This window comes from Acomys russatus, chromosome 7 (genome assembly GCF_903995435.1).
Source record: "Acomys russatus chromosome 7, mAcoRus1.1, whole genome shotgun sequence".
NCBI classification, from domain to species: Eukaryota; Metazoa; Chordata; class Mammalia; order Rodentia; family Muridae; genus Acomys; species Acomys russatus.
Window position 1 is genome coordinate 68,536,351 of NC_067143.1, and position 13,233 is coordinate 68,549,583.

The 13,233-nt window shown below is 45.8% G+C and overlaps 1 protein-coding gene across 4 annotated transcripts in view; it reads left to right on the forward strand.

Annotated features, from left to right (window-relative positions):
- Window positions 1-13,233, forward strand: part of Iqck (IQ motif containing K) — a 124,009-nt gene that overhangs the window by 87,110 nt on the left and 23,666 nt on the right. For 2 of the 4 annotated variants that reach the window (XM_051149297.1, XM_051149300.1), the window contains 2 exons: window positions 5,165-5,276; window positions 6,977-7,149. In XM_051149297.1, the coding sequence (XP_051005254.1) occupies window positions 5,165-5,276; window positions 6,977-7,116 (252 nt within the window). In that variant the 3' untranslated portion in view covers window positions 7,117-7,149. Of the gene's footprint in view, window positions 1-5,164; window positions 5,277-6,972; window positions 7,150-13,233 lie in introns of those variants that run through there. The other 2 variants (XM_051149299.1, XM_051149298.1) reach the window with 2 other exon arrangements.

Genomic DNA, 13,233 nt, shown 5'->3' on the forward strand with positions numbered 1-13,233 from the left:
TGTATGTGTAGTGTGTGTTTGTGTGTGTACACATGTGCGTGTGAGTGTGTGTGTGTGTGTGTGTGTGTGTGTGTTTGTGCATGTGAAGGCCATAGGTCAGTGTTGAGCCTCTTCCTTCATTGCTGTCCATGTTATATTTTTTAAGCATAGGATTTTTTGTTACAGTGAAAGATCACGACATCTGATAGTGTTGATTCAGTATATACATGTCAAGAATCAGCCAGACTCTTCTCTAGCCTATAGAAAAGTACCAGGCCTTGATTCAAGAAATCGCCTTAGTTTTTAAGACAAGGTCTCCCACTGAGACTGAGCCTCCCCGGTTGTGGTTGTCTAGACTGGCTGCCTAGATGCTCCAGGGAACCATTTCTGTTCAGCCCAACTGCCTTCCAGAGCTGGAGGTACAGGCATGCACCACCACACCTGACTATATGAGGCGGGGAGCCAAGTGCAGGTCATCACTCTTGCACTGTTGGTGCTTTACCAAGTGAGCCATCTCCCCCTCCCTCGTTAGATTTTTAACATGCCGTTCACACCCACTGGCTAAGCTGGTTGTTCTCAGATGTGCCAACCCCCACTTGTGGACAGTGCTGCTCCAGAGCAGGGCTCTAGACCAAGCAAACCCAAGGAATTCTGGGGTGCAGGTGGATGTCAGTAACTGTGCCTGGCCCTAGACACACAGCTCCTCGAAACAAAAGGAAACACTAGCGAATTCTAGGAGGAGAAGCTAGCTTTGCTCTGATTTGGTTTGGTTTTGCCAAAGATCTGAAAAGAACTCACCAAGCTTCCTTACAGAGAGAAAGTGGAACTTGATAGTTACAAGCTCTGGCACTTTTATTAGGTAGTGGGAAGGAGTTTTGCAAACATCACCTCCCACCCCTACCCCTTTCTAAAGTCATTAGAATGTCAGGCCATGGCTAAGACATCATAAGAACCTTCTGGGAGACATTACATGCCAACTCCAGGGCTGGCACTTGTGAGTATCACTGAAGGGCCCGTCCATTCCATTGCTTCTCCAGTGTCCCTCCAGTAACTGCAGTGGACTGAGCACTTTCCTTCAAGGCGATTAGGAGAGCTCTAGGGAATAAGCCAGGGCAGCTGTTGCTATGTGATTGTCTGTTTTGCCAAGAAGCAGGGAAAACAAGTGAGCTCAGAGCAGTTGGGAAGTAGAAATTATGAAGGGCGACTGCAGAGGCCCATCAGCCGCTGCTTTCTCCCCCACCCCACACAACCCCAGAACCTCTGTACTAGCTGGCCAGAGCCCAGAGTTATGAAATGACGGAATCATTTATGTGCTTGGCGCTCTGTACACTCTGGGACAAGACTACGCTTTTGAGTGAATCATTGGCTCCCCTGCCACTTGGTTTCGAGCAGCCAAGAAAACTGGAGGATTCACCATCATAGATGAATCCACTCTTATCTTTACTAGTTGATTTTAAGAAATATTAACACAAAGGGAGATTATATTGACATGGTCTTATTAGCATTTTAGGTGTTGCTTTTATGCCAACTCCATTTTAACAGATTAGGAAATTGAGGCTCCAAGGGCATAAGCAATTCACTCAAGGTTGTGCAGAGCAGAGACTCAGTCTCAGGCCGTCAGGGTTAGAGTCTCCTTCCCCTTTCCCTTCCTTCCCCTCCCCCTCCTTCAGAGGACAACTTCTGGTGTAACCACTTGCTTTCCACAATGTTTGAAACAGAGCCCTTTGTCATTTGCTGGTATGCAGCTTCCAAGGACCCTGCTGTGGCTCTCTCCCAGCGTGGAGGAGCACTGGAGTTATAGGTGTGCGTTACCATGCAGACACACCTTTCCTTGGTGCTAGAGATTCCTCATGCTTGCTTGGCAAGTATTTTACCCACAGAGCCATCTCCACAGCCCTGAGCTGGTTTTCTAAACTAATATGCTTTCTCTGAGTTGCCTTTCATCAGAGTCATACATAACTGGAAGAATTATATAATTTCAGGTGTATTTGGAAAAACCGACAGCTAGACTCAGCATGCAGTTCAGTGGTAGAGGACTTGTCCAGCATGTGCAAAGCCCTGGGTTTGATCCCTAGCAAGGCAAAATAAGTAACTATAAATACATAAATCACAAAAAATAAAAATTGGCAGCTGCATCAAGACGCTTCTGTTTTGTTTGATCTGCGCACCAAAGTCAAGGCCATAACAGCACTCATATTCCTATGTACACTGGAGGAGCAAGCTGACTCTCCACAGGTGCTTCAAAAACCCAGCGGTGAGAAGCCACGGAAAGGGAAACTGCTGCGTGTTAACACTATGCTGTGTGCTGGCATTTGCTGATGGGCACAACTCCTGCTGCTGAAGCGCTTTCCTACCTGTGACAATGGTTAGGGGGATTAGCCCAGCTCAATGGGTGCTTGCTGCCCCAGCTCACAAAAGCCATCTCTAGTGCTCCAGGGTCACCTGGCAATGCGAGCCTTAGCAACAAGGCTGCTGCTACTGCTGCTGCATTCTGCCAAGGTGAATGGCACCCAGGACAAAATGAAGCAAGTCAAGGAAAAAGGTCTCTGGCCCAACAGAGGAGACTATACTATGCCCCCTGCAGAGCCCTACAGATGAATGCAGTTAGGTGGGTGGGTAAACAGGTGTTTCTCTTTGTGACATAGTCAAACAACTATAGGGAAATGGATATTTAAGCAAAAAGTTGGTGTGGCAGGTGTTCACAGACCTCTAGTCACAATAGTAAAAGGTGACAATAACTCCAGTGTCCATGAAGGGACAAATCGTACTGTAGTATAGCTATGCAATGGGATGATGCTATGCAGCAGGGAATTGGGATAAATCATGAAGCCCTGCATGAGTGAAAGAATCCAGACATTAATAGCCCACGGGCAAATGATTGCATTTATGTAAAATATCCCGAATAGGGAAATGCACAGACACTCTGGAGTCTAAAGTAGATTAGTGGCTGGGGGTGGGGAAAAGAGAAGAGAGACTGAGGAGGTACTGATTAATGGGTACAGAATTTTCTTTTGAGGTGATAAGGTTCTGGATGTGGATGAGTGGAGTTGGTTGCACAATGTTCTGAATGTACTTAGCACCACTGCAGTATGCTTTAGATAGTCAAAAGATGGTGTTTACATTTTACCACAACGAAGTAAAAAGACAGCCATCAGGGCTACTGGTAACTTGCAGACATTTCCAAAAGAGACAATGGCAACTCACCTCTCCTAAGTAAAACTACCAAGAGATGACAAGCAGTGGGCCTTGCACTGAAACAGGAGGCAGAAAAGAAGGGGAGCTCTAGGGCTGAGAGGGGTCTGATGACCAAACATGACTCAACCAAGTTCTTTCATGGACTGTTTATGTCCTAGGGGAGGCAGATGTGTGGGTGGCTTTAGTGACAATTGCTGTGACCCCAGTAGGAAGCTCAGTGACTGGGAGGGGAAGTCTTAAGATCCAACAATGGTAGCTCAAGGAAGCAGGTGGACCTCTAGCTAGGTGACCTCCACAGGATGGCGCTATCTGCAGGATTGGGGAGCAGCTCCCCTTCGGACCAGTCACGCTGTCTCCATGACCTCTTCCTGAGTTGCCTTTACCTATTTCCTGTATGCACTGGGTCCTGCCTATACCAATGGTCTCCACCACAGCTCCTGATAGCCCTGCTCCTGCCTCATCCCACCTGTTCCTGTCCAGTGACCCAGCAAGTCAAAGCTATGGGTCCGAGAAGACAAGAAAAACAAGCAGACTGCCCCTTGGGCATCCAGGAGTCCTGGAAAGATGGGTGTGGCCACTATTTGGGAGACCACTGCCCTTGGCATCTGGTGTATGGCTTCCCTGGCCCCACATGCTAATTCCAGCACAGGGACCTCTTCCCCAGAGGATAAATCTATGGCTTCATTTTAATGAGTAGAGCTGATTGTGAAAGGGAGCCCACAAAGTGGTCACCCTTAATAGTTAATCCCAAGCGCTGTGTAAAGGTTTCCATGGCAACTTCCTTGACCGTTGTGCTGGTTTCCCGCCTATTGTTCTTCAGCAACTTTAACTTCTCTTTTAGAATCAACTTGACACATAGTTACCCACTTAGGCTTGGAGTTAGATTTCCACCAAGCACTCTCTCCAGTAAGAAGGGTGATGGAAGGATATCTCTGGATGAGAAGGGGGTAAGGGGCTGTGCTTAAGAGTCACCGGCTCACAGAGCATTGCATCGCACCTGCACACCTCTGCACTGGCACCCTTCCCTGGTAATACCGTCTGCTATCTCTTTAGCTTAGTTCTCTCATCTTTAGAATGGGCCCAATCATTCGTGCCTTGACAGAGTGAGTGACAGGGTCTCTTAGGACCCATACTGGACTCAAATTCTCTGTGTGGCAGGAAGATGATCTTGAATTTCTGATCCTCTTGCCTCTACCTTTTGAGTGCGGGGATTCTGGGAATCTACCACCACTTCTGGTTAGTCAGGTGCTTGGTGGAGCCGGGGCTTTGCTGGTTACAGCTCAATAGTAGAACATTTAAGCAGTACAGATACAGAAGGAAGCAGACACTTAGTTGAGGCCTGTGAAATGGAGCTGGGAGAGTCTTGCTGCTCATCTGGTCTTGACTTCACAGTCTTCTGCTTCAACCTCCCAGAGGGCTGGGATTATAGGCTTTTACCACCATGTTTGCCTATCATCAATAATTTTTATATTAATCACATGTTGAAATGACAAGATTTTGGATATTAATGAGTAGATATTAATTAATGGATTTCAATGATACTAATTAATTATTTAGGTGAAATAAGATACATTATCTAAAGTAGTCTCACCTGCTTTTTTGTTTCAAACAAGATAGAGAAAACTTAGAATTACATGTTATATCTCTATGGGACGGCACAAATCTAGAACGCTCTCAGCGTACCATTAGTACGGCAAATCCTCACAGTCTCATTGATGCTCAAGTATGAAGCGAGTGTTGGAGTACAGATAATGAGAACAGTGTTTTCTGAGACTCAGAAATACTTCAGACCAGGGCTGGGGCGTAGCTCAGTGGCAGAGCATTCACCTGCGGGCATGAGGCCCTGGATCTGCGCTCCAGAGCTACAAGAGGGAATGCTACAAAGTTGCAGTACATCCAGCTGGTTCCCAAGGCTTTTCCAGGGATGCTTGGTAAGGAACATGTGGGAGTGTGGAGAAAGGGCTAAGATAAGCTGTGTGGCACTTTCCAGGTTCGCTGCATCCCTGAGATCCAGGAGCTGCGGCAGTGGCAGAAGAAGCTGCGTGAGGACAAGCACATTCGCCAGCGCGTGAAGGTCTTCTGGGCCAAGCAGGAGCAGAAACGTGAGTGGCAGCCTCCGTCCCCCACGTTATTTAGCAAAACCCGATCCTCCACCTGAGCTCAAGAAGGAAACTGAGACGCCCACAGAGCTTGTCTGTGTATGTCTATGTCTGTGTGCGCATGCATGCGTACCCATGTGTGCCTCTGTGTGAGTGTGTGTCCCTTGCTTGGCAGCTACAGAGTCCACAGGATGTGAATCATATGGCAGTTTCCCTTCCTTGAGGATAACTTCTGTGTCATCTGTATTTGAGGGCTTTTATTTTTTAGTATGAGACTCAAAGAACAACATGTGTTTTGGGAACTGTGTTAATGACACAGTTATTTACTGTCCCCAGCTCTCGGTGTGTGTCTGCACCTCAGTGGGTCATTTCCCTATCAGTTTGGCTGGGCCTGGGGGCATGCTCAGATGAATGCTGTCTCTGGTATAAGCTGAGAGGGTGTTTCTAGAAATTGGATGTGAGTTTGAACTGGTGGGCTGAAGAAATGGATGCCCTCTCTGATGCTGTGGACTGAATAGGGTAAAGGGTGAGTGAGGGAGGTTAAATTAACTGCCTCTATGCACAGAACACTGGTGTCCTCCTGCCTCTGGCTTCAGATGTGAGCTCTCAAGCTCTCAAACTTCTGATCCACCTCATCACATGTGTGGGTGTGTTACTCACACATATATACACCCCCTGACCCCACCACACATTGTGAGCATGTTACCAGATACATATGCACCCTCTGGCCTCGCCACAAGTGTGAGCATGTTAACACACATGCATGCAGCCCCACACTCCTCTCCAGCCTGCAGGTGGCAGGGACCTGTACTTTGTGTTACTAGAGCCCCTTGTTTGTCTATGCTTGTATTTTTGTATTGGAAAAAGAACATAGCAGAGTGAATATCAGCATATTAATCATGGTGGGATTTCTGGTTCCCTTCCAGAAATTGTTTTGGCAATTGCTTTTCCGTTTTTCCTACTGTGGATAAATAGTAAGTTAAAGTTTAAAAAAAAAAAAAAAAAAAGGACAGAGGGTGGGGCACTGGAGAGGAGGCTCAGTTAGTGAGGTGCTCACTGCACAAGCGTGGGGACCTGAGTTGGAGTCCCAGAACTCAAGTGAGAGCCAGAAGCATCAGTGTGAGGCTGCAAGCCCAGTGCTGCCAGGCAGGGACAGCAGGGGCTCTGCAGCTTGTCGCTGGGACAGTCCAGCCGAACTGGTGAACTTCAGAGTCAGTGACAGATTTTGTCTCAATAAATAAGGTGAAAAAGTGGCAGAGGAAGGTACCCAACATTTATATCTGGCCTCTACATGTATGAGCACATATGTGTACACGTCCACAGGAACATATGTAATGCACACACACGCATACACACACACACACACACACACACACACACACACACAGGAGCATGTACACAATAAAGAAAGAAGAGGAAAAAAGGAAAGGAAGGTAGGAAGGGGAGAAGGGAGGAAGGAAGGAAGAGAGGGAGGAAAGTGAGGGAGGGAAGCAGCTTCAGCATTGCTCATGTTGGGCTGGCTCAGCCCTGGCCTTTCTTTAGCCCAACTGGCGTTTCAGTTCGTTTCAGAACTGGGACTCGGTCAGGGCTGTAATCAGTTTAAAGGTCACAGGAAGCACAGTACACCTATTTATTGCTGCTGCTCTGTATTCTTTGGAGTTGATTTGCTGCTCTTTGATTGATGGTCTTGTCTTGTCAGGAAGCAGGAAGAATAGAGCGGACTGAGTGCCAGCAGGAGAGCACAGCAGAATCTGCTGCCCCAGCTACCTGCTGTTTGCACCTTGTCACCTTGCAAGGCTCTGCCTCTTGCAAGACAGGGCCTTCAAAAAGAGTTCTAATATGATGCAGTGCTAGGCTGCGCTTTATGCTGAACTCTGTAATGGCCCTTGAGAAAAAATAAAATAAAATAAAAATGTCTAAAGAATGTCTCAGGTCCATGGCCAGTTGGGAAACAGGACAGTATTAATGATAGAGCTGCCCCAGGATTCTAGCTACCACTTCTATGCACGAGGCCCTGACCTAGTTGACTTTACTAGGCCTCAGTTTCCTCATTCAGAATGGGACCAGTGATAAGGGACCTGCTATGCACAGCTGTTAAAGAGCCCCATGGGTGATCATTAGAATGGGTCCTGGCATACAGTGCCCATGAATGTTTTGCACCGTTGCAATAGTATTCTCAAGATATCTGTGTGCTTTTGAGTGTCATGGTGTTTGTATCTTTTGACTGACAGACCTTAAACTCTGTAGATTCTAGCTGAGACAGTCTTTATTATATTCATTGTGTTGCCCAAAGTGTCATGGAAACCAGTGATCTACATATATGTATTTGAGGCATGAAGCTCTTGGACTTCATGTTACAGTAGAAAAAAATAGAGATCAGAAAGGTCTAAGGACTTGTCCATGGGGCCAGTGAGATGGCGCATTTGGTAAAGCACTTGCCAAGCAGCGTGAGGGCCTTAATTTGATCTCCAGAATTCACATAAAAGTTGGGTGAGGTGGCACACACACCTCACCCCAGCTCTGGGATGGCTGAGGTAGAAGCCTGGGGCTTGCTGCCCAGCTGTTGCCAATCAGTGAGTTCCAGGTTCAGTGAGAGACCATGTCTCAAAACTTAAGGTGGAGAGTGATTGAGGAAGACAGCTGCTGTCGACCTCTGGCCCCCATATGTATGAGCACACATGTGCATGCGTTCTCAATATGTGTGAACAGTGGTGAACTGCAAGCCCCCATCAGCCTTCATTCTCTCAGATTCTAACGCTTCCTCCAGGATTGATGCATAATCTCCCTTCTCTGTCACATATCCTAGGCAGGGGCCATTCTCCCACTCAGCCACAGCCCAGCCCTGTGAGCTGCTCGCTTGCATTTTATCACCAGGCCCACAGTTTCCAGACATTCTTAAACATGACACCTGGCACGTTGCTGAATGAAGCAGAGCAGCATGCAGCCTGGTACTCCCCGAGTTAGCCAGAACTGCTTGCTTCCTTCATGTATCTCCAAGCGAACCATTTCATGGAGGGTCAGAAAACAAGATTTCCCTAACCAAGGTGACACTGTAGTCATGCCTCGAAGACCTCCTGTGCATCCTTTGTTAAGCACAAGCAAATTGTCCTTTAAATTTACTATTGTCAGACTCAAATAGTATATACTCACTTGTAACTGGACCCTAGGCTGAGGGGCATGTCTCATGAAAGTCTTCACTTACCAGGAAAGTGGGATAGCGATGAGGACATCCTAAGGTGAGAGAAATATAGGAGATAAGGAAATAGATGGATCCAGAGGGTCCTAGAAACCTACAAGAAGAACACTATGATGGGCAGATCTGGGCCAAGGGGTTCTGCTCGATCTATGGCACCAACCAAGGATAATATGTGCAGTCATCATCAAACCCCTACCCAGACCTAGCCAAGGAAAAAGACATTCTCCACAGTTAAGTGGAGACTGGGGACTGACTTTCACACGAACTCTGGTGCCCCATATTTGGCCATGTCCCCTTGATGAGGAGGCCCGATGGCACTTGGAGGAAGGAGAGCAGACTACCAAGAAGAGACTTGATACACTAGCATCATATTCAAGGGGAGGAGGTCCCCATCAGTCACAGTCATAGGGAAGGGGAATGGGGTAAAAGCGGGAGGGAGAGAGGAATGGGAGAATGCACGGGATGGGATAGCAATTGAGATGTAATATGAATTATTTTATTTTTTAATAAAAAAATAAATTTACTAAAAAATAAATAAATAAATTTACTATTGTTATGGTAGGTGACAATAGTTTTCAGCTCCATTTTAAAATTTCTATCTGTGTAGAAATGCCACAAACAGATATCACTCTAAGGTGTTTTTATCTTATCATACCATATTCTGGTGTTTACATTGTGCATACGTTTACTGTGAGTGTTTGTAAAAGGAACTTATATTAACCTACTACAATTGTTGTCGGAGAGGCTTACTGCCTCCTCCTGCTAATCTAGGCTTCATCCTGGAAGCTTCTAGCGTCTGTACAATAATCTAACCTAGGCCTCAAGTGTTTTCAGCCCCTGAGACTTACTGCTTATAAGTTTACCTTTTCTTGTTCTTACTCAACTCTGGGCTGGCTGGTTCAAATCAGCTGTTATGGCTCAAACTCCTCGCCCAGCTGACTTACGCAATCTGGTGTTTCTCTTGGCCTCTGAATTGCTCTGCTTGGTCTTAAACTAACTCCAGCAATTTACTCTAATCTTCTGGCTCCTTCTCATTCTCTGGCTCATTCTGCCTTCAGCCTCTCTCTGTAAAACTCTCCAAGTGAAACTGCATCTTCTCTCTCTCTCTCTCTCTCTCTCTCTGCATTTTCTCTTTTTAAAAATATTTTTTATTATTTTATTCATTACATCTCAATTGTTACCCCATCCTTTGTATCCTCCCATTCTTCCCTCCCTCCCGCTTCCCCCTACTCCCCTCCCCTATGACTGTGACTGAGGGGGACCTCCTCCCCCTGTATATGCTCATAGAGTATCAAGTCTCTTCTTGGTAGCCTGCTATCCTTCCTCTGAGTGTCACCAGGTCTCCCCATCCAGGGGACGTGATCGTGATCAAATATGGGGCACCAGAGTTCGTGTCAGAGTCAGACCCCACTCTCCACTCAGCTGTGGAGAATGTCCTGTCCATTGGCTAGATCTGGGTAGGGGTTCGAAGTTTACTGCACGTATTGTCCTTGGCTGGTGCCATAGTTTGAGCAGGACCCCTGGGCTCACATCCGCTCGTCATAATGTTCTTCTTGTAGGTTTCTTGGACCCTCTGGATTCATCTATTTCCCCATTCTCTCATGCTTCTCTCACCTAGAGTCCAAATGGGATGTCTTCCCCTCTCTCTCACTTTCCTGGGAAGTGAAGACTTTCATGGGACATGCCCCTTGGGCTAGTGTCTAGATATAAGTGAGTATATACCATTTGACTCTTTCTGCTTCTGGGTTAACTCATTCATTATAATCATTTCTAGTTCAATCCATTTGTCCACAAATTTTGGGAATTCCTTGTTTCTAATAGCTGAGTAGTATTCCATAGTGTAAATGTACCACAGTTTCTTTATCCATTCTTCTACTGAGGGACACTTAGGCTGTTTCCATGTTCTGGCTATTATGAATAAGGCTGCTATGAACATGATTGAGCAAAGTTTCTTGTTGTATGCTGGAGCATCTTCTGGGTATGTTCCAAGGAGTGGAATAGCTGGGTCTTGAGGAAGCCTTGTTCCCAGTTTTCTGAGATAGTGCCAGATAGATTCTGCATTGTCTCTTAAGTAGCTTCCCTTTCCTCTCTTTTCTTGAGAGTTAGGTATATCCTGTTCTGTCAGATCTTTTTCTGATGCATCATTTTTTCTGCCACTCAATTAGGCATGACTTTCAAACATGAGAGGTCCCTTCTACAAACTGAGGTCCCTTCTACAAACTGTCTTTGCCTTCACTGTTTGGGATTAAGAACGTGTACTGCCACACCTTGACCTAAACTTTTCTTTACCTGAAGCTTGCTCTATACTAAGCTAGCCTTGAACTCAGATCGGCTTGCCTATGTCTCCTGGATTAAAGGTGTGTTTGTATTCTAGCTGAGTTGCACAGACCTAGAAGGTCTTTGGATGTTGATCTCTTGCCAACCGGATCACATAGACTTAGAAGGTCTTTGCATGTGATCTCTTGCCAGAACAGCCATGTTCTGAATTAAAACTTCTCTACTTATGTTCTTGGAGCAGCCTGTTGCAGACAGCCAGTCTCAGGGAGGGACATCAGCTGTCAGGGTAGACTCTTGTTCATGTCCAGTTGGGTCTCAGGTTACAGAGTCAGAGGCTACTGTCCCAAACAGCACTCTCTTCCCAGATAGAAACAGTATGGAGTTCTCCAGTCTCTCTCCAGCAGGACAGGTGCATACATTATTTTTAAATGTGCGTCTTCAGAATTTCAGCTGAAGCCACCTTGAGGCTTGATCAAAAATCCCATCCTAAATAATAGCATGTTTTTAGTTGTGTTTCATCAGTGATTGGTTTCATATGTTCTTTGCATGTGGATACCCTGCACTAAACCCAATGAGCTCCTGTTGTGGTGATCACAAGGCCAAAATAAACACAGCCAAAATATCAAAGGGCAGAGAAAGATTTATTTTTTGCAGCAGGTGGGGAGAGCATGGGAGTCACTTCCAGAGCAGTGCCCCCTTCGAATGAGGGAAGCATGGGGATTTTATTCAACAAGCTTATGCATCTGCCTGTGGAAAAGCACTGTAGGGCATGAGCATTCCTGAGCATCTGTTAGGCACAGTTCAGGAAGGGAAGAAGGTGGGTTATTTGGGGCATCCTTAAACTTGAGTTCAAAAGTTTAAAATTAAAGATCCAGATACCTCTAGGTATGCTCAGGTAGAACAGTGAGGATGATGGGCAGCTGTCTCTGGATATGCTCAGCTTTAAAAGCGGGGTGTGTGTGTGTGTGTGTGTGTGTGTGTGTGTGTGTGTGTGTGTATGTGTGTGTGTTTGCCCATTCACTTGTGTGTTTACAGATGCAAGAGTGTGTACATGTAGGTGAAAGGCATAGGGCAGACTCAGCTGTCATCCCTCAGCTTCTGTCCATCTCATATTGTGTTTTGGTCTGGTTTGGTTTGGAGCTGGGGTCTCTCATTTGCTCAAACTGGCCAAGTAGGCTGGACTGACTAGCCAGGGAGCCCCAGGGATCTGCCTGTCTCTGTCTCCCAGTGCTGATTTACAGCCCTGGCTTTTTAGGTGTGGATTCTGGGGGACCAAATTCAGGTCCTCATGCTTGCATAGCCAAAATTTTTCCATCTGAGTAGTCTCCCCAGTCCCTAAAAAGCTTTATATAAGGCAGTGGTTCTCAACCTTCCTAATGCTGTGACCCTTTAGTACACTTCCTCATGTTATAATGACCCCCAGCAATATTTTGATGCTATTTCATAACTGTAATTTTGCACTGTTATGGGTCTTAATGTAAATATCTGATATGCAGGATATCTGATATGCGTCCCCCCAAGGGGTCAAGACACCATATGTTGAGAAATACTACTCTAAAGAAAAAAAAGAAAGAACAGTTTGAGGTGCATTAATACAGGTGTTTGTTCCTAAAGCTACTGGCCTCATTTAGAGGCTGCCATGTCCACATTCTATTTTGAAATCCAAGAGGGGCCAGACAAACCAAAAACAAAAATCATATAAATTATTCTCATAACACTAAAATCTATTGTGCATGGGAGACACACACACACACACACACACACACACACACACACACACACACACACCAGGTAACTTTCTCATAAGGTATATGCATTTTTATATATGAACAAATAAGCTTTACCTGGATTTATCACTTTGTATTTAGAAGGGAAGGTGTGGACTGTACAGTCTGTCAGAGGAAGTGTTTTCCCTCTGCTTCCTAAGTGCTCATTCCAAACTCCAGTGACTTGTAGTCGGAGAAGTACACAGTAGCTTTAGGCAATTGTGGAAATTGACTTAAGAAAAAAAAAATGTAAGGTTATGGGAATAAAAGCCACTGAGTGCATCTGGCAAAATAGTACAAGACCTATAGCTGCTGAAGATGTATTTAAAATATCTAATTGATGAAAATTGCATGTATTGGTGTATGTTCAAAGTGCACAAACTGTTGTGATTAATGTCAAGACATGTTATATGCCGGGTGTAGTGGTGCACACCTTTAATCCTAGCACTTGGTAGGCAGAGGCAGGCAGATCTCTATAAGTTCAGGGCTAGCCTGGACTGTATATAGTAAGTTCCAAGACAGCAAAGGCTAGGTAGAGTGACCCTGTCAGAAAAAGAAAAAAAGAAAAAGGAAAAAAAAATGTGTGATGTTTGCCATAATCAACAGAGCTAACACATCAGTGTCATCCACAGCTGCCCTTCGAATGTGTGTGGTGAGGACACTTAAGTCTGCTTTCTCGTCGAATTTCAGTGAGGAGTGGTGAGCTGTAGTCAGGTGCTCC